The sequence below is a fragment of the Mastomys coucha genome, unplaced genomic scaffold, assembly GCF_008632895.1.
Source record: "Mastomys coucha isolate ucsf_1 unplaced genomic scaffold, UCSF_Mcou_1 pScaffold16, whole genome shotgun sequence".
Taxonomy (NCBI): domain Eukaryota; kingdom Metazoa; phylum Chordata; class Mammalia; order Rodentia; family Muridae; genus Mastomys; species Mastomys coucha.
Genome location: NW_022196898.1, coordinates 4,783,608 through 4,804,873, shown reverse-complemented (window position 1 = coordinate 4,804,873; position 21,266 = coordinate 4,783,608). Strand labels below are relative to the sequence as shown.

Below are 21,266 nucleotides of genomic sequence, written 5' to 3'. Positions count from 1 at the left end.
AGGAGGATGGCTGCAACCTGCGTGTAAAGTGAATAAATAGGTAAATTTGTGTGTGTGTGTGTGTGTGTGTGTGTGTGTGTGTGTGTGTGTGTGTTGAAGAGCCTGAAGAGAAGGATCTGGAGGCTCTAAACAGAAAGAAATGATAAAGATGTAAATAGTAATTACCCTGATCTGATCAGAATGTATTCTAGACATATGTTAAAATAATAAAATATTATACTGCATTCCATACATGTGTATAAATGTGAAGATAATAAAGACTTTTTAAAAATTCCTAACAATAACAAGATGCCAGGCTTGTTTTTTCACAAGACTGATAGAAATTGTGTTTCTTCAGTATTTTATTGAATACTGGTAATAGTTTAATTGAACAATAGCTAGAAACTGTAACTTCCCCAAATTTGGGCAGTTTTATTCCTGTGATACACAAATACTCACAGATAATAAGAACATTGTTTAGAGCTGCACTAAGTGCATAAGAACTCTCACAGGTGCTTTTTATTTTTTTATTTTAGATGATAAATTGCATGTATTATTCATGTGGCACCCAATCAGAATCTATTCTTTATTTTTCCTAAACTGATTCACTAATCATTTTGTGATAATTTATGTTTCAAAGGATACAAAAAGGAAGAGACAAAATAAAAGGAGGAAAAGGGAAAATATATACTTCAGTTTGAAACAAGTCTCACAAAAGTATAAAAATCCCAGCTGTCTTCGCAGAACTCAGTGATCTATGTAAATTATGTAGCTGTGCTGAGGCCTGGTGCACCCGTGCAGGGTGTGAGAGATTTCAGACAGACAGTATCATGAGGAACAGGACAAAGACAAAGAAATCCTATTCTGTTCCAATCACACCAAACTGTTAGGTCAAGTTGAAATAATCATATCAATGCTTTTGAAGGGTAATATTCAGATTCGCCCATGAAAACGTATCTATTTGTTGCATCTTGTGAAAATAGATTTGGGTTGTTTAAAATTAAGTGGAGTTTGAAGACAAATTTCTTTAGAATTAGGTAGAAGCAGAGTTAAGGGGCTGTTTCATTTCGAGGCAGTCATGTTAATTAGCAGACAGAAGACATGGCAGCAGATTTGGAGTGCTTATGACAGCAGTTCTAGGCACGCACAGTTTCTGTACTTCAGCCCTATCAATAAAGTAACAAGCTGATAAATACCACGCATGAGGATCTCTTAATAAAAGTTAATAGCAACTGAAGATGTGCCTTTAAGAATTAGATGTATGTATGCGTCATCAACTAAGTAAAGAGCAATTACCTTTACAAATGCGACAATCTTCAAGGAGATTGTTGCCAGATACAAGGAGTTCATCACAAAGTCCATTAGATTCCACCAGTCGTGGATGTAATCCTGGAGTCCGCCATCCCACATCTGTTTAATCTCTCCCCATATAAAACCTGCAATTATAGAGAAATTCACGGTAAGTGGGACTTTCAATCTAGTGACTTTCACTAATAAAGGATATATGCAACGAAGTAGTCACAGATAGTGAAGCCATGGACCGTATATGTTAGACACAGTGACTCTTTTAAGGGTAAGAATATGGAGTCTCAAACATCTCTTAAGACAGAGGACACTAAGCTAATTCCAGAAGATTTTTTTAGCTCATTATTTATTTATTCATTTGATACATTAATTTAAAAGTTGTGATGTTTGGGGCTGTGGGGGTTAGATCAGCAAGAGGATTCTTGTAAGAGAGTCCACCTGGTGGCTAAAACAGTCTCCCTCGGCCTCCTCCCGTTTTTCTTCTCTATTCAAGATTATAACTATACTTACAAAATTTATTCTGTCCTTTTCTCTACCCAAACCTTTCCATACATCTCTTTGCTCTTTCAAATTGATAATCTCTTTATTTATTAATTATTGTTATATGAATATGCATATACGTGTATAATGTTACTTGTATGTGTGTTTTCAAGACTGGTTATTTGGTATTGGACAATCGGTATGCTCATCCCTCAGGAAGATTGCTTCTCCCATTCCCAGCAGTTCTTAATTGCCTGTAGTTGTATAGGGCTCCGTGAGCTTTCCCCATCTACTCTAGCGTATCTATTGGTATCATGCTTGTTTAGCTCAGTAGCCCTTATACCCACAGATAAGTTGAGTCTTCACCCACCACCAAGGAAACTTATCTTTGCAACAGATGGAACCCATTACAGAAAGCCACAAGCAATCAAAATGCAGAGTTGTGGAGCCCAGTCCCAATGGATAGAGCTACAAAACACCCCAGCATCAAGGCTCAAAAGACATTGTAGAAGACTGGGGCAGAAAAAATTCTAAGATCCAAAGGATCAGGGGTTTGCTGTGAGCCTCTGTCTCCTGGTAATGTCAGAAGCTACACCAATAAAACCTCAAAATATCTTTCTCTAGTTCCAGGGGATTCCCCCACCCACTTCTGGACTCGGAAGGCACTGCAGGCACATGGCATATTCACACATGTGCACTCAAAATACACATCCAAATAAGATAAAATAATAGGAAAGTCTTTAAAATGTTTAAGTTTTTAATTTCTCTATAATTACCTATTCTTCATTGAAAATGTCATAGAATGTTCTTACAAGCATGTTTAGGACTGTATTTTTCTCTCAAATCAAATGACTTAAAAATGGATGGAAAAATAGTTTATCTGAACTAAAAATAAAGCAAACACTTCCCTCTAGTCAAGCGATCAAAGAATCTAACTTTGATTCTTAATGCAGTTGGTGCTTTGAGAGGTCAATTATCAATCTGTGAGAATGGATGCTTACAGCACTCCTGCCAACTTACTGAGTACCACACACAGGACAGTAACCTTAGTCCCACATCCAGGATCAACAGAAATTCTTTTATATAACCAGTTTTTCAAATATAGAATTTATTATTACTTTATGTCCTTTGTTGTTTTGCCTGCATACGTGTTTCTGTATGAGGGTGTCAGAAGCCCTAGAACTGAAGTTACAGACAGGTGTGAGCTGCCATGTGGGCCTCAGGAATTTAACCCTGGTCCTCTGGAAGAGCATTCAGTGCTCTTAACTGCTGAACCATCTTTCCAGGTCTTTCTCTTCCTTTTTTTTAATAGAAAATATTATACTGTATAATTCTCTGGAATATTTATAAAGTATTTATATAGGTCATTATTTTATTCCCATAATCTTATTAAAATAATGAACAACTCTTTTTAGAACCTAATGAGAGCTTTCAAGTGATCTAGTACTATGAAATATTAAAGAGATAAACTCGTTTATTACAACTGCATTCATCAAAATGAGACTCATGTATAATAATGGTAGCCTGAAATGCCACATGCAAAATACCATATTTGATAGCTGCTGAGAATACAGGAAGTTGAAAAGATTATAATTGCTTTTTACTAAATGCAAGAAAAAGTCAGATTAACTATAAATATCATAACTTGTCACATCCTCATAAGAAATGTAGGAAATGAAGAGCTGTCAGATTCCTAGAGAAGCTTGCCACTCTTCCAGTCTCCTGAGAGAACAAGAACACAGGGCCAGGGAGATGGCTTAGAGGGTAAAAGTGTTTGCCTTTCGAGCTAGATGGTGACTTTAATCCCTGCAATCTACGTAAGTGCTGTGATGTGGTAGGATGTGTGTGTGATCCCAGGGACTCCATGGTAAGATGAGAGTAAGAGGTCGATTTCTGAGAAGCTCATGGGGCCAGTTCACCTGAAAGGTGAAGCCCCGTAGCAATAAACAAGACAGACTCTGCCTCAAAAATAAGGTGGAAGACAGGAGCTGAGACCTGCTACGTTCTACTCCATGCCTTCCACTCCAACTCGAGAGGGAGATTAGACCAGGAACCTGGGGCTGCGATGGTTCTTTGGGCAAGGCACAGACCTGGTCCAGGCATCTCGCATATGGACTAAGGAATAAACTGCTTAACTAACCCCAAAATGAGGTAAGACGTAGTCCTGGGTGTCAGGTTTATAAGAACATGCAGTGTCATGGATTACAGCTGGGAGGGGATCAGGAAACTGCCCCTGCAAAGTCTAACAACCATAGAGTGAAGGGCAGCACCATAGACCTCAAACCATGGAGCTCACGCAGAGGCCCCACTGTGACCCTGGCTTGGAACAGCAATGCTCTACTGCTCCCAACATTAACACCAACATCCTGACCAGACTACCCCTTGAGACTTTCCACATAAAGTGATCCCCCGAGCTTTCATGTAGGGGTTGGGATCATAGCTGACAGTTTGAAGGAAGGAGAAACACAGAACTGAATAAGATATGATTCATACACTGGGTTTCAGAGCTGGTGGGAAACCTAGAATTTATTTCATATAATGAGGAAAACCCCTTGGTACACATGACAACACTCTCCTTTTTGCACACCGAAGGTATTTTTTCCTGATACAATGGCAGGTTCCTGACATCCAACCCATGGCCATAGTTTACATTGGAAAGACACAGCACAAAGAAGCAGTGTGACACACTGCTGGGTACACTAGAGGACCCTAGGATTGGGTTTGAATTTCCAAATGCAATGACCAGGACAACAATTTCTTACTGGGAGGATCCTTTAATACCCACTATTTATTTTGTTGTATGTAAAATTGCACCAATCCCCAGAGATCAGAAGATATGCACACAAAACCATTGAATGGCAGGTGTGTCTTCCATTAGCTTTCAGTAGAACACAGAGAGATAGAAACTGCTATGTCAGTCAGATGTGTACCAGGCAACACTGGGATTATATGACTTTGAATTAAAAGATTCTATCACAAGTGTGAAAGATTTACAAGCATTGTTTCTCACCACTGATACTACTGCCAAGTTTGATTATTAAGACATCTGACATTAGATTAAGATCTGTCATCTACAAATAGACCCAGACTTGATCTGGCCCTGCCTCAGGGTAAACCAGATCTTTGACAGGCAAAGCCTGAAAAGATAACTTCTGGCAAAATGTGAAGAATCCTTTGGAAGTTGTGTTGCTCTAAAATTGATGGAGACAGACATTCTACCCTCAAGTCTAGCATGCCTTTCAGTGTGCTCTCTCATTAGTATGGAAACCCAGTCCATGGATCTTTCTAGAGAGGAGCACTAGTTCAGTCTCTCTTCATGCATTTTCGATCTGGTCATTTGAATTTGTATGTATTATCAAATGTAACATCTCAAAGTACCTGCATAGCAATCAGAATGTTGATGTGTAAGGGCAGAGGAGGCCCCTTGACAAGCAGTGAGAGAAGCAGTTGTAAACCCACTACATGGTTAACAGTTTAGCTTAAAAGGTTTTTAAAAGGTGAGTCCAAGGAAGTGAAACTTCACCTGGAAGTTAGCAGTGTGGTTGATATCCAAGGTTTCTTAAGGTTAACAATCCTGAAACCTGTAAGGCTCCTATAGAGTCCATAGAGATGGATCTCAGGTGACCTCCTGACCACCCAGTTTCTTACCTCACTTCTGACATCAAACAAGGGAAAACAGATAGGGATAAAACTGTTCATTTGTGATGTGACTCTTCAAGAACTCACATCTAACTTAACTTTATAGATAACATTATCAATTAATGGTTATTGATTAATGAGTGGAATATTTTAGAAGACTCATTTCTTAAAGATTTATTCATTTTTTACCTGTATGAGTGTTTGAGCTGTGTGTGTGTGTGTGTGTGTGTGATCATTATGCACAGTGCCCACAGAGGTCAGAAAAAGGATTAGATCCCCTTGGATTAGAGTTACAGATGGTTGTGAGCCACCATCTGGCTTCCAGGAACTGAACCTGGGTCCTCTGCAAGACCATCCAGTGTTCCTAACTGCTGAGCATCTCTTCAGCCTTAGAATGCTTTTTATTTTCCAACCCCCAGGTTGGAGTATCACCTCATAAATGCCCTCCTCATCACACACCTGCTTGATGGCTGTTGACTTTTAGTCTGCTGTAATCATGTTAGCGAAATGCCAAGTTTTATCTCTTCTGGCAACAGCCACTGCATTTTTGAACAAGCAAACCATTAAAAAAAAAAATGAGAGTGTGCTAGTACAAACTGAGATGTATCTGGAGAGTTAACTGTTCATGGAAACGGAAAAAAACGGAAGAGAACAAAGCTTCAGGGAACTTCTGTCACAATGTGTTTGTCCTGTTCCCACAATGGAACATTTCAACATTGCGTTCTCTCTCTCTGTCTGTCTGTGTGTATTTATATACAGATGACACAATTTCTCAGGCCCGTGGTAGAAGCCTTGTTACAGGCCTTGAAGCCAAGAGTACGGACTCAGGGTGGAAACAACACAAGGGGAATGAATGGATCCTGGAAGTCTCTTTCAGACATGCTTTGGGGGTCTGGATGTTTGTCCTTTTGGTTTGTTTCTTTTTTTAAACCTCTTCCACGACTGTTCACTCAGGAATGCTTGAGTTGTCTATCCTGAACATAGTTGTGAGGATGTAAGGGAGATGGCCGTGTCTGATTTCATGCTCATCCATCAGTCCAGATTTCAAGCTTTAAGGTATAACCGTGTCACTGGGGGGGAATCCTTGGCCTTGCCCTCTCTTGCTGTGGCTAGGTACACAGATAGTAATGAGCAGCCCCAAACAAAGAGCCAGGCATCTTTTCACCAGAGAAACTCCAAGGGCTTGGTCAAGGGCCAGAGCTGTCGAGGGAGGCTGACCTCTATAGCCCCTTTATTGGAGACAGGATTGCAAAGACATCAAATCAGCAAAGATAAAAAGAACACAAAGAAATCCTCACGGCTGGAATTCTTTCGAATCAGGGAACTGAAATGTGTCTCTGGGTTCAGAAGCCTGTCTCTATCAAAAATAATAGTATTACTAGAAGTTCTTTTAATTAATGGAGAGTAACATGATACAAGACCCCAAGAGACACTAAGTTAAGGGCGGCTCCTAAGGTCCTGGAATATATTTCAAACCTCAATGGAGTAGAAGACGAAAGCCTGCAAAGCTCCCTTTCTGAAGGCAGTTTGCCGGAAGCTATAGAAGGCCGCCTGTTGGCAGGTTGCTGAAGGATCTGAGGAGACTTTCTGCTATCCACCCTTGGACCCTCCCTTGCCGCACTCCACAAAGAGAAACCCTGGAAAGGGAGATGGTAAGAAAGCCACATTGTTCTGACTGTACAATTTTTGCTCCTCTGTGGAGGAGTAAATATCAGAGAGGGATGAGAGTGACTACCCCTCAATACTTCCTTAATTCAAGTGAGGGGATGCCAGGAAAAGCCCCAAAGCCTGAGGATGATACAGCAAGGAGAAACTAGTACTCCACACTCCCCATGGAGCCATTTTCTCCCGCAGCTAACTGGTGTATCTCTCCCTTGGTCTGGTTCAACATGGAAAATGGGAAACCAGGCAGTTTGTCAGTGGGGCAGCTAGTGGCAGCCTGAACACTTGCTGTTCTGTGTGTCTGGGTTTGCAGTGCCCTTGTGAAGTTTATGCAGGGTGCAGTAGAAGCTGTGTATGACTCTTCTTGCCAAACTCAAGAGAGACTTTTAAGAACCATAAAAGACCACACAGATTAACTAGCTGCAGGGTACCCAGTGTTTGAGGGACTCAAGGTGTCAGACAGCTGAATCTGATCCTGAGAACCTTCCAGTGTTCAGTCGCAATAGGACTGTCTGGAGAGTGCAGCACATCCTTGGAATGCCAACATGTCCTTTCCTGGCACAGGTACTCAGGGATTCCCAGAAAGCAGGACATCCGGGAAGAGCTATGGCCTCAGAGCTGGTTGGTTGATGAAGATCTAACTTCTGCTGTCAGCTGTCTTCCTCAAGGCGGCAGGAATGGAGGAAAGCAACCCTCTGTGTACCCTGGGGCTGGAGTCAAAGCATGAGACATATGTAGATGAGCATATCCAGGTCTTTCAAGACATGGGCCAGTCTTTCATTAAGAAGAGAAAATGTTTAAAGTGCTTATAAGTTTAAAAATTTTAAAATAGACCCAGCTCTTTGTTGATTGGATTTAAGGCCTACTCTATAGGAAGAAACACATACCTTTACTGTAAGCCCAGCCTGGGAGTTCACAGGCCCAAGTAGACCTACTACTAATCTGAGCATCTACTACTACTGTTATTCTGATAAATGGGCATACTACCAAACTGACCTCTAAATCTCTAGACCCACACACTGGTGATGCTCTCAGACCCTGTCAGAGAATCACCGTTGTGTAGTGATTTACACAGAAACTCACAAATTGCTCAAAGTGCACCGAATACCAGTGGAGTTGTTAGCCATAACTGGGGCATCTACACCACTCCTCTTCCTAAGGCTCAGGGACTACAATAGAAAAGGGGGAGCAAAGACCATATTAACCAGAGAAGACAGCGTCTTCTGGACAGGGCAGGACTTCTGTGCTCACAAATTCATGGCAGCTGTGATTGTCTGCACAAGACTTGCACAAGACCCATCCTGTCAGTATTTTAGCACAAGGAGGATAGAGCAAGAGCTCCGTCCCCTAACTCAAGAGCTATGAATACTTGATGGCTCTGGGAGGAGGTAAAGTCAATTTTTATGAAGGATGTGGCTTCTGGTAGGTCGACCATGTCCCAGTGAGTGGACCCATGCCCAGGAGGAGTACATGGCCAGCACAAATGGGACTTGATGGGCTATTAAAAAAGAAGATACAAAGTTATGAGTTTGGGAGGTGGGGATGGACCTAGGGGAAGATGGGGGTGAATCTGGGTGGAGTTGTGCAAGGAGTAGAAGAGAATCTGAAGAAAACACACTGTATGAAATTCTTAGATATTTAGGAAAATGTTAAGAATAAAACAAACTGTTCTTACATCTTAATAACTCAATGTTTCAAGAAGCCTATATCTAAGAGTGATCTCATTCAAAAATAGAGACAGGCTCTCTACTTTAGGTGGGCTGAGTCGAGTGTCTGGAAAAAGTAAACCTACTTTGCATCTAGATTCTGGGGAGTAGTGTTTCATAATTGTCATATGAGAACTAAGTCTGGTATGAGATCTTTTTCCATAATTGTTTCTCATTCTTGAGTGTGTTTAAGTACCTCTGCAATTTCTGAATCAACTAAGCAAGAGGACAACTTAAAAATCTCAATTTACGGAAAATAATTCACAGTGCTTCTGACTGTAGTCAGCAGACCATCAAGAGTGGCTGATGGAATGCAAATGGGGACAATTACTCTGTATTTGAAGGCATTTGAAAAACCCTTAAGTCACTGTGGGTTTGTCCACTATTTTAGCATTAGAGATAAAAATTTAGGAAAACAAAATTAAGGAAACCCATAGTTTCAGTTTAGTAAGAAGGGGTACCATGTCAGTTTCAGACAAAAGTAAGAATATACAACTTGGTTTTAATAGTTTGCACCTAAATATAATTATATAATAATTAATTAGGAAGTTTGAGTGATGTAGTAGCATTTTTCATAGGATCTTCTTTCATTTCAATGCTTCCATGAAATTTACTGCAAAATATTTAAACTGATGGGAAAACAACAAAGGTTTCTTGGCTCCAGTTACCTTGTCAAGGACTAGTAGAAGCTACATAATGTATGTTTTTTAAAATGTGTGCATTTTCACTATGACTATTATCACATTCTACTTAAGATGAATTCCCTTTAAAAACAATTGACTGAAACAACTTTTACATGTGCATATCTTTCAACAGAAGTTTAAATATTAAGAATGTTCTTACAACCAAGGGAACTTAACTTTATTCCCCAGAAACTGATTCCTCGAATCTAGAAAGCGAGCATGTACATTTACAGGCACTTCCTGATCCTCCCTCCCTATCTTCCTCCTCTCCTTGCCCTCATTTTCTTTCTTCCTTTCATCTCTCTTCCTTCTCCATCCTCTCCTCCCTTCCTTCTCTCCTTCCATCTTTCCTGCCTCTCTCCTTTCCTTCCTCCCAGAGGTTGTTTATTGTGGCTCTAAGAGCCACACAGACTGTGTTCTAACCCAGTGGGAGTGATGAAGGAGAGGACAGCAACCGAACTGTAGGGTGGCACAGAGGATTTAGCATGCACAGTGTGATGTTGGTTATTGTCATGACTACTATGCATCCTGGAGTGCGTTGGACCTCTAATAAACCGCATGCACTGCTTAGTCACATTGTTCCTGTGTAAAGGTGTGAGGAGGCAGGGAATGGTGCGCATGTGTGCACAGTTGGTATTCTAGAAAATTCCTGCTTCCTGCAATCCTGTCTCTCCCATTCCTGGCACAGTGTCTCACAGAGAAACAAGGTTCTTTCTTTGGAGGCTCTAGGATTTATTATATTAGTAAGCACCTGCTTGCCCTTTGATTCTGGACAAAGAATCCAACTTCTGAAGCCCGTCTCCTCTCTGGAAAATGAGCCATTCTCTTGGTTTAATATAGCCAGATGGAGCAGAGCTGCTGTGACATCCACAGCGGAATGTGCATTTGAAATTTTCAGCCTCCTTAGCATCAATGTCATTGTGCAACTACATTTATTATAATAATTTCTAACTAAGGAAAACCAATTTAAGCACCATCCAACCATTTGACCTTTCTATGTTTTGGTGTCTAGCTTGCTTTTCAATATGTGTCCCCTTCCTATCTATGCTAGGCACCAATATTCTCAGAGCTCAGTCGGTTTCAGTCCTTGCATGTTAAATTTGACATGTGCTGTCATAACCTGACAGAAGTCATTTTTCCCCAGTAAAGAATTCAGTTACTGTAAATCAGTAGGTGAACAGACAACAATTTAAAATTTTCTAAATATTGAATATCCTGATAGTTTACTGTGCATAGCCTTTAAATAGTTCCACCAGCACACAGAGATAAACAGGAAAATAAGAAAAATGTGTCATGCTGTAATGGTTGTCTGGTTTTTGTTTGCTTGCTTGCTTGATATTACAATAGTTTTTTAAAATACCAAGTGGCTGTTCTGCCACTTTGTTTGGATCTGTATGTGACTGCAGCTCATCTGTTGAGCATTGTGCCATGGGGGAGGAGTGGAAGAAAGCTATAGGCTAGTTTCTTGTAATTGTAATACCATTTCAAGCTGATCGAGAGGCTAGGTGCTTTAGAAGTAAGGCTGAAGTTATGAGTCATTGAAGACATATGATCTTAGCGACAATTTGTAAAAGGGGTCACTGACGAATGACTCAGTGGTAGAACACATGTTTAACATGCAGGAAACCCTGGTTCACTCTGTGGCACCAAAAAAGGGGGAAAACAAAAATGGTCATAAGACTAAAATTATATATATACACATATATATGTATATATATAAAATATATGTGTATACACACATATATACATATATATATCCCAGGAAGATGATTGTTGGTTATGTGAGTCAAGATGAGACTGAGTTCAACATTATTAAATCCATATCGCCTGTTTGGCAGACTTAGTTGAACGTTTTCAGAGTTCTTTCTTAACTTCAATGTTTTAAGTTATATAATATACAGTAAATGAGGGAAATGAGAAGCCAATGTTGCTAAAGAAAAATTGCTAAAGCAGCCTGCGATCCAGGCAAGCTGGGTAATGTGGATATTATGGGCACGTCTTGCTTTGTGGCTAGCAATTCTCCAGGCGCTATTTTTAACTGAGCTGCGATTCTGTTCTCTGCTCCATCATCTCCTCACTTCACCCTTCTCGTTGTGCTCGCAGAGCACAGATTGGCATGCTGTCTGACTGCGGCGTATTCTTAGGCATGACTTAACGCCAATCACTTCAGCAGCCATATTACCTTCTCTTGGGAGCAAAGCAGTATTTAATATATGACAACCTCTACTGAAGTGCTACTTTTATGAAAAAAAGTTATCAATTTTGCAAGTTTTTGCTAAGTTGATTATATAAGTGCATATATGCACCTATCTATGTACATATGTGTGTGTACATGTGTGTGTTTACTTTTGTGCTATACAAAAAACTATGGAACATTTTTTACCTGTTATAATTTAGTTATAATGGATCCTGAGGGAAAACTCAAACTGGGTTTTGGGAAGATCTGAAAACTAGTATCCCAAGGAATGTTTTCTTTTCTTTAATTTTATTTTACGTGTATTAAGTGTTTGCCTGTATGTGTTTATATGCACTATAATAACACACAAACCCACACAGACCCACACACATATTTCCACACACACAGACACACACACACAGACACACACACATATTTCCACACACACACAGACACATACACACATATTTCCACACACACACAGACACACACACACACACACATTTCCTGCAGTGTTCAGCAGAGCCTGCCCGCCTTAGAACTGGAGTTACAGATGGTTGTGAGCTGAGCTACTAGGTTGGTGCTGGGAACAGAACTGCGGTTCTCTGCAGGAGCGGCCAGTGCTCTTAATCATGGAGTCATCTTTCCAGCCCCAAGTCATTCTACTTTATTGTTAAAAATCTAGAACCATACAAGAAATTAAACAAAAGATGTATTACTTCACTGAAGCAGCCACCAAATCAGACCACACCTCTTTAATCTAGGTCACATGTTTGTAGAGAGGTCTCAGCCCTCCTGTCCTAATGCCATCTTCTGCTCCCTTCTGAGAACAACCATTCCCTCCCTCTCTAGAATATGGGAAGCTCAGTAGACTCAATGGGACATCAAATGTTATCCAGTGAAAATCCTTTCCCTTTATTGATGAAGGTAATGAAAAGCCCTGAGGGTCTGCGACTGCTTATATTTTAAGTCCGTAGAGGTAGCATCTCCATAGATCCCAGGAAGGGCTCACGGCCCTTAGAAAGAACTGCACGCCCAGCCTTAGCAAGGAAGCTCTCAAGATTCACCAGGTAACTCTCTTGAGAGATCTACTGATACATAAGCACACATCACATGCCCTGTTGCTCCAGAGAGATAATCATTCACATCCTTTGTTATTTATAAAAATATATCTTTTCACTCTAAAAGCTTTCAGATCAATTTGCCCCCTCTAGTCATATTATCCTGAAAACGTTACCTCTAGCAGATATTTCAGCTTTTTAGAATTATAATACATTTAAGACTATACATTGTCAGGCAGTGGTGGTACATGCCTTTAATCCCAGCACTTGAGAGGCAGAGGCAGGCAGATTTCTGAGTCCAAGGCCAGCCTGGTCTACAAAGTAAGTTCCAGGATAGCCAGGGTATCAAAAAAGCAAACAAAAAAAAAACCCAAAAAACAAACAAACAAACAAAAAGACTAATTCTTAGAGTCTCTGAACATCATCTGAACATCATTTCTTTCATTCACCTGTCAAGGAATATTCTGTTACAAATTTAGTACATAGCAGGTGATCAAAGGTGGTTTTAACTTCAAAATAGATTTTTTTAAATAATATTTACCACTTTCTGCAATTCTGATCATTAATTCATTACCTATTCCCTCCAGTGAAATTTAAACTTCATTGGCTCAAATGCCTTTTGCTTGCTATGTAATAGTCCCAGTCTTTGAATCTTTGAAGGTATTCAATGTATACTCATTGATTGCATGAAGACTAGTAATACAATATATGGTCACAACATGCTGCACCTGTAAGATTTTCCTAAAATAGTTGTACATTCCCTTTGGGATATCAGGATTTTCAGACATCTACTGTGAGTTATCAGTACACAACATATGACCTCTTAAATGCTTTACTAAGAGTTACTCCAGAAAATTTCTCTCTGAAGAAAATTCACATAAAATATATCCCTTATGTGAGATAATTTGATTAACTGATGATTTCACCTTACTATCAACTTCTTTGCTGTAATGGTTTTTGAAGAATTACAGATCTAAACTTTCCTTTTACTTTATATAAGCACATATTGAATGCACATCAGCTTAGTCAGGACTGACTCTGAAGCTCGCTTGAGATGGTATTTATAAAAAGTAGTAACATGTAAAACAGCAATTTCACACCACTCTACTGCTCTTTGCTACCACTTATACTAAGGTTTAGGACAGAAGGTGGATCACCTTCTTTCTCCCAGAGCTCCTCATGTTAAACTCCTCACAGTTTTGAAGTTAACCCATGCAGATATCCTGAGATTATGAATCATGAAATGTGTCATGCTGGATCTGAGACCAAGGGGACTTCAAGTGAAACTGAGAAAATATGCTTTCTCAACAAACCATGGTAGGATGCAGAAAAGGATAATTAAAATGCAAATCTTAAGCATTGACTACAGTAATGGAAAGGAAGCAAAAACACAGTTTTTGGTAAATAAGGTTTTCTACTCTGATTGTAAGCAGTTCTAAAATAATTGTCTATCTCTGGTAATGTGGAGGTTAAATTTTTTTCTATTGATTAATTTCCAATTTCTCTAATTACAGAATTTTCTGAAAAATACAATATATATATTTCATCCATTGTATTTTATATACATACATACATATCTATGTGTATATACATACATATCTATGTGTATATATATATATATATACATATAGAATCAGTAGTTCTTGAGATATACATATTTATATGTGGAAGACATATAAGAAAACTAGGGGGTGCAGGTCTAATTCCGTCAGTGGCAGATCACCTGCTTGCACCTGTCAAGGCCCTGGGATCAAATGCCAGCACAGGAGAAAAATAAGAGAGTATGTGTGGCCAATGGGACACATCCAAAAGATTCAAAAGACGAGCAAGGCGCAAACCCTGAGTCACTTCTGGGACAAGGAGTCATCAGCACCTGTAATCTGCCACCTAAAAGTACCTTTGCTGCAGTGCCTTTTGGAACAAGCACAACACAGTTGGCAAAACATTTGTTTGATTTGGAAGATGAAGTCTTCAAGCTACCATGGGCAGAACCCGTGTGTTATCTCTCCCTCCACCCCAAACATTAGTGAATATTCTTCCTAAGCAACAAAATTCCACGGCAGAGACACGTTCGTTATTATATTTTCTATAGTAACACATTTACCCAGGACCCACGGTAATATCATCCACTCCACGATGGTTGGTGGTGGACCTTGCCTGTTCAAGTCTGACCTGTCGATGTGCTGAGAGGCTAGCAGCAGCAGAAACAAAAAGGTCAGATAGGAGGCTGTGTGGCAGATAAACTTGATAAATGGCTTTCTGATGAACAGTCCAAGTGGGCTTTTGGGAGCTATCAGGTAGCACACGGAGAAGACGGGGAAGAGCAGTCCTATTATGAAACACGTCACCATCTTCACTGCCCAGTGTCTCCTCCTCCAGCCTGGGAACTCATCGTACCAGCGGGATGCGAGCAGCTGCTGGCAGTTGGGCTGAGCAACAAACTAGGAGGAAAGCAGAAGGAAAATTAGGTTCCTGTTATATGTAATGACCGCAGCTCTTCAGGAAGAACTTGGACATCTTTATCTTTTACCATACAGTTTCAGTAAATTTAATAAGATAATGGCACCCTTGAATATTTTCCTAATTTTATATTAAATTCAAATTTAAACAAACCATGTGTTCTTTGGTAAAGCAATATTAGAATTTAAAGACACAAACTGTGGTTCACTTGATCTTAGAGTAAAATAACCAAACACATGAAGTCATTCTAAGGAAGGCCATGTAATAATGGGCACTTATTGCACTCACAGCACAATGCTGTGTGCTTAGGCTTAAATGCAGACCCTGCACTTGAGTGGGAGGCAGAGGGAAGGAATAAGAATGCACAACATGTCCTAGTCTTATTCTCTGTTGTTGTGATCAAACACTGACCACAAAAGCAATTTGGGAAGGAAATGATTTATTTAGCTTGCAGGTTACCATTCATTACACAAGAAGTCAAGGCAGGATCCTGGAGGTGGTAACTCAAGCAGAGACCATGGAGGAATGCTATTTATTGACTTCTCATCTATCTTTCTTACAAAGCCCAAACCCCCATGCCCAGAGTTCATGCTCATAGCAGGCTGGGCTGAATTAGCAATTTAGGAGATGCCCCACATCTGTTCCCATAAATCAACATAATGGAGGCCCCACTTCATCTGAGATTCCCTCTTCTCAGGTGTGTCTAAGTCCCTGCCAAGTTGACAAAAAACTACCCAACACACAAAGGACACACTACCTACAAAATGGCCAAATATTTAAGAAACTTTTACACATAGGATAGGAAGTGAAAACGTTCACATCACAGTCTCTTGGTTTAGTTATTTGTCATGACATTACACATAATTTTCATTTTTGTTTTTTCACTTAACATTTTCCCATCATACACATGCATGGATTTCACTCTCATACATGCAAATATATATTCAATTGGGTCTGGTTAATAGAAAAATAAGCATATAGAATTATAAAGATACTAGTGATCATTGTCATAGCTGAGTTTATTAGAAACATTACTGAGTATATTATCATATATACTAATCAATTGTTACATACAAGCTATTTCACAAACATTTTACCCCCGTAACACTCCTAAGGTGTAAGACATATACTACTTTCTCCTCTTAAATGAGGAGGAAAGAAGAGTTACAAGAAATGACTATAACTATCCAACATTTCAGATCAAGATGGAGTGTTAAAATGCGCTGTCCAGACCTCCTACACACAAGTTCCTTCTTCATCATGACTGACACCTCAGTATCACATGAATGAAGTTGCAAATGGTCAGGGATGCCTTTCAGAGAGAAGAAAGCTATTCAAGACGAGACACAGCAGGGGAGTTCCAGCCTACACTGGTGGTAAAGTGTGCAGTGGGTGTGAGGAATGGTGGTGTAATTCTGCATGAGGCCAACACTTAAGACCCTTGGAGTCAGAAAATAGCTTTCTCTGCATGCAAACCAGACATGGTTCTTTTCATCCTTCTCCATATCCCCCACTCTTCTTCTTTGTCTCTCAGTCATATGGACCTGGTAAGACTTGGCCCTGCCTCTTTTCGAATGGTGTGCCAACACACAATTCCTGGGCGATGAGAAAGGATGCTTCCTTGGGAAGAAAAAGAGGCAATAGAATGATGGATTGAGAAACCCAGTATCCGAGGTGTTCAGTCATGTTGATTAGATGAGTGGTAGTTGGTCTTCTTGTTCCAGACACTTAATAATCAAAGCATATAAGAGTGGATAGAGAGACATGAAATAAATCGAAATTTTATGATACAGGCTTAAGTAAATACAGATAAATCAAAGCATTTCCTCCGAGCAAGGGCCAGAAGGGCAATTTGGTTTTATTGTTGTTGTTGTTACTAATTTAAGTGACTTTAAGACTCTGTAGAAAGGAAAGTTTGAATTTATGTCAAAGAATCTAGACTTTCACTTGTTTTCTGGCCAAAGCCAGGCTTTCAGAAGTGAAAGCAGAGTCCTGACGCATCGACAGAGTTCTCCACAAATGCACAGGGGACCCTAACAAGCTCTGTTGCTTCTAGAGCCCCATCTGCTACACAGGATTCTTCCCAAGGGCACTTCACATACAAATAATCTAACGTTTATTTCATTTCCCATGACAAAATAGCCTCAAGGAATTATAACTCAGCACAGGTTAAAATTTCTTTTTGTTGGACTTTTTTAAAAGTATTTATTCATTTTATTTATGTTTATGTTTGCCTGCATATACGTCTGTGTCTGTGGTTGGTGACCGTGGAGGACAGACAATGGGGTCTGATCCTCTAGAACTGGAGGAGTTACTGATCCTTGGAACCATCATGTGGATGCTGAGTCCTCTGTAAGCTCAGCAGTACTCTCAACCCCTGAGTCATCTCTCCAGCCTGGTAAAAAAAAAGTTCTTAACAGGACGCAACCCACTGAAGATAGAAAAATAAGACTATAACTGAACTCTATCACTGACGATAGAAAAACATGACTATAAATGGTTGGGATTGATCTCATCAGATTTCATGTATAAACAGACCAACCAAGAGATTATATGGAGAACAACACATTTTATATACACTCTGGGAAAATGGAGGAAAGGTTTAAAGATGTATCACCATGGTCTAAATGAAGTTGGGCTCACAACCCTACCTCTCCTGACCCATGTCATGTGAGGCAGGGAAACCATACCCTTATTTGGGCTTACAATTTTAGAGTTTTTAGGCCATCATCCATTGGCCACCTTTCCTTGGACTGACAGCAGTATCATATATTATGGTAGAAGAGAGTTAGTGTCTTGTCATCTGCTTTGATATCACAAGGTATCACATGAGGACCCCCCGAGGATCCCTTTCCAACAGAAACAAGCGATGGGGTCAAACCTTAAACACATGTGCTCTTATTCAAGCTGTAGTGTTTACTTAAGATTTACTTTTTTATTTTATGTGTATGCCTACATGTATGTAAGTGTACCACACATGTACCTGATGTGTACAGAAGCCAGAAGAGGGTACTGGCTACCCTATAGCTTGAGTAACAGACAGTTGTGAGCTGCCACGTGGATGCTGGATTTAAATGAGATGTAACCTAAATCTAGCACTGGAGATTTTAGTGGCAGGTATGATGTCTAGCTGGGGCATTGTCTCTCCTATTTTTAGTAACTCTGCTTATATTCCCTTTGAATGTGTATATAATCTAGGAAGGTTCTGCAGTAAGTAGTAACTTTCCACATGGCTTTTCAAAGGGCCTTGTCCCTCCTTTACACAGCCCTCCCACCTAGTTCTTTCTTCATCTTTCCATAGCACTCAATTCTGTTTGTCCCTTCTGAAGGATCCTCTATGACCTCAACCTCATACCAAGTACCTAATGTCTGCGGTCATTTGGATTGTAGCATACAAATCAAAAGCTGGAAGCTGACATCCGCATATAAGAGAAAATAAAATATTTGTCTTTTGGGGGTTCAGGGCTCTATATACCACCACAGAGAATTTGCTCATATGTGTTCATTGCTGCTCTGCTCATAATGGCCAGAAATTAGAAACAGCCTAGATATCCATAAACCAAAGAATGGATAATGAAAGCCTGGTGTATTTACACAACAGAATATTATTCGGCTGTCAAACTTGGAATTATGAAATTTTCACAAAAGTATAGATGGAAGTAGAAAAACAGACTGAGTGGAGTATTATTTTAAACTTTTAACTGCTAAACGAGATGATCTCATCCTCTTTCCCCTCCATTTTGTCTCCTTCCTTCTTTCCTTCCTTCTTCCCTTACTTCTTCTCTGAGTCTTTTTCTACTTCTTGTTGCTCAGCTTTCTCTAATTCCCTCTGAAGGACCCTTTCAGAGAATGACTCTCTCTTTCACTAAACTATAGGTCCATCCAGGGAAGCCCTGGGCAGACACCATAGCATTGTTCATGCGAAGTTGGGGGTCTACAGCCAGGGTTTCTCCACTGTCTTCCTGAGGCAGAAATGGAGGAACCACTGTTTTCTGTACCCACTTGGATTGGGGAAGTGGATTTTCACTACAGGTGTGTGGATCAGGCCCTGGCCAACCCCTATACAAAGAGAACTCTCAACTTTCAAACTTACAATGGTCACATGCATTCATAGAAGAGTCACTGAAAATTACTTTTAAATTCTTCATAATTTGCACCCAATAACCTTTAAGGCATTTCAAAAGCATTATCCTTTGAGTAGTATACAGCCACAGGATTTTAATCACTGAAGACACTGAAAATAACTGAGTCTAATCTAATTTTTACAAAGAAATCATGATCCAACATGAATGAAATAAAGACAACTGCACAAAATAGTAAAAATCCCAAAAATAGAGAAAAAATGAAAAGAATAAAAATGAAACTATATTTAAAACTACTTAAATTATCCATTTCGTTTAGATTTTTCCACTTTTGTTGAGTATAGGCTTTTGAAGTAAGACCTGATGACTTTTTAAATTTCCTCAGTTTTTGTTGTTATGTCTCCCTTTCCTTTTCTAATTTTGTTAATTTGGATATTGTCTCTGTGCCTTTTAGTTAGAGTAAGGCTTTGTCTATCTTGTTGATTTTTCTCAAAGAACCAGCTCTTGATTATTTGTTGATTCTTTGTATTGTTTTCTTTGTTTCTAATAGGTTGATTTTAGCCCCCGTGTTTGACTATTTCCTCCTGTCTACTCTTGGGTGTGTTTGTTTGTTTTTTCTAGAGCTTTGAGGTGTGCTGTTAAATTGCTAGTATTAGATCTCACCAATTTTTTTATGAAGGCACTTAGTGCTATGAATTTTTCTCTTAACACTGCTTTCATTGTGTCCCATAAGTTTGGGTATATTGTGGCTTCATTTTCACTGAATTCAAGAAAATCCTTAATTTCTTTCTTTATTTCTTCCCTGACCAAGTTATCATTGAGAGTTTTTCAGTTTCCATGAGTTTTCTGTGGTTTTATTGTTATTGAAGTCTAGCCTTAGTTGGTGGTGATCTGACAGAATGCATGTGATTATTTCAATCTTGTATATGTTGAGGCCTGTTTTGTGTCCAATTATACAGTCATTTTTGGGGAAGGTTCCATGAAGTGCTAAGAAGAAGATATATTCTCTAGTTTGGGGGTGAAATGTTTGTTAAAGCCATTTGGTTCCTAACTTATGTTAGTTTCACTGTGTTTCCTGTTTATTTTCTGTTTCCATTACTTGCCCAAGGTGAGAGTTGGATTTTGAAGTCTCCCACTACAACTGTGTGAGGTTCAATGTGTGTTTTGAACTTCAGTAAAATCTCTTATGAATGTGGGTGCTCTTGCATTTGTGGCATAGATGTTTACTATGGAGACTTCAAGTTGGTGGATCTTTCCTTTGATGAATATAAAGTGTCCTTCCCCATCTTTTTTGATTACTTTTGGTTGAAAGTCTATTTTATTGCATACTAGAATGGCTACTCAAAAGTTAGACTTCAGAAGAACCCAAATAACCTAATTTTAAAATGGGGTTCAGAGCTAAACAGAGAGTTTTCAACACAGGAATCTTGAATGGCCAAGAAACACTTAAAGAAATGTTCAATATCCTTTGTTGTGAGGGAAATGCAAATCAAAGGGACTCAGATTCCACCTTACACCAGTCAGAATGCCTAAGATCAAAAACTAAGGTGACAGCAGATGCTGGCGAAGTTGTGGATAAAGAGGAACATTCTTTCATTGTTGGTGGGATTACAAACTTGTACAATTACTCTGGAAATCAATCTGGCAACTTCTCAGAAAACTGGAAATAGTTCTACCTGAAGACCCAACTATATGCCCAAAACATGCTCCACCATACCAAAAGGACACATGCTCCACTATGTTCATAGCAGCCTTCTTCTTTTCTTTTTATTAGATATTTTCTTTATTTACATGTAAATTTCTCCTTTCTCAGTTTCCCCTCCAAAAAACAAAGAAACAAACAAAAACAACAAAAACAAACCCCTGTTGCCTCCCCCCTCCCCATGCCTGCCACCCCACCCTCTCCCACTTATTGGCCCTGGCATTCCCCTACACTGGGACACAGAATCTTCACAGGGCAGAGAACCTCTCCTCCTATTGATGATCGAATTTGCAATCCTCTACTATACATGTGCTGCCAGAACAATCAGACC

The 21,266-nt window shown here is 39.6% G+C and overlaps 1 protein-coding gene across 4 annotated transcripts in view; it reads right to left on the bottom strand.

Annotated features, from left to right (window-relative positions):
• Trpc4 (transient receptor potential cation channel subfamily C member 4) overlaps positions 1-21,266 on the bottom strand; it is a 184,747-nt gene that overhangs the window by 40,817 nt on the left and 122,664 nt on the right. For 3 of the 4 annotated variants that reach the window (XM_031373817.1, XM_031373819.1, XM_031373818.1), the window contains exons 4-5: positions 14,796-15,132; positions 1,276-1,415 (exon numbers count right to left, since the gene is read on the bottom strand). In XM_031373817.1, coding sequence (XP_031229677.1) covers positions 1,276-1,415; positions 14,796-15,132 — 477 coding nt within the window. Of the gene's footprint in view, positions 1-1,275; positions 1,416-14,795; positions 15,133-21,266 lie in introns of those variants that run through there. The other variant, XM_031373821.1, reaches the window with a different exon arrangement.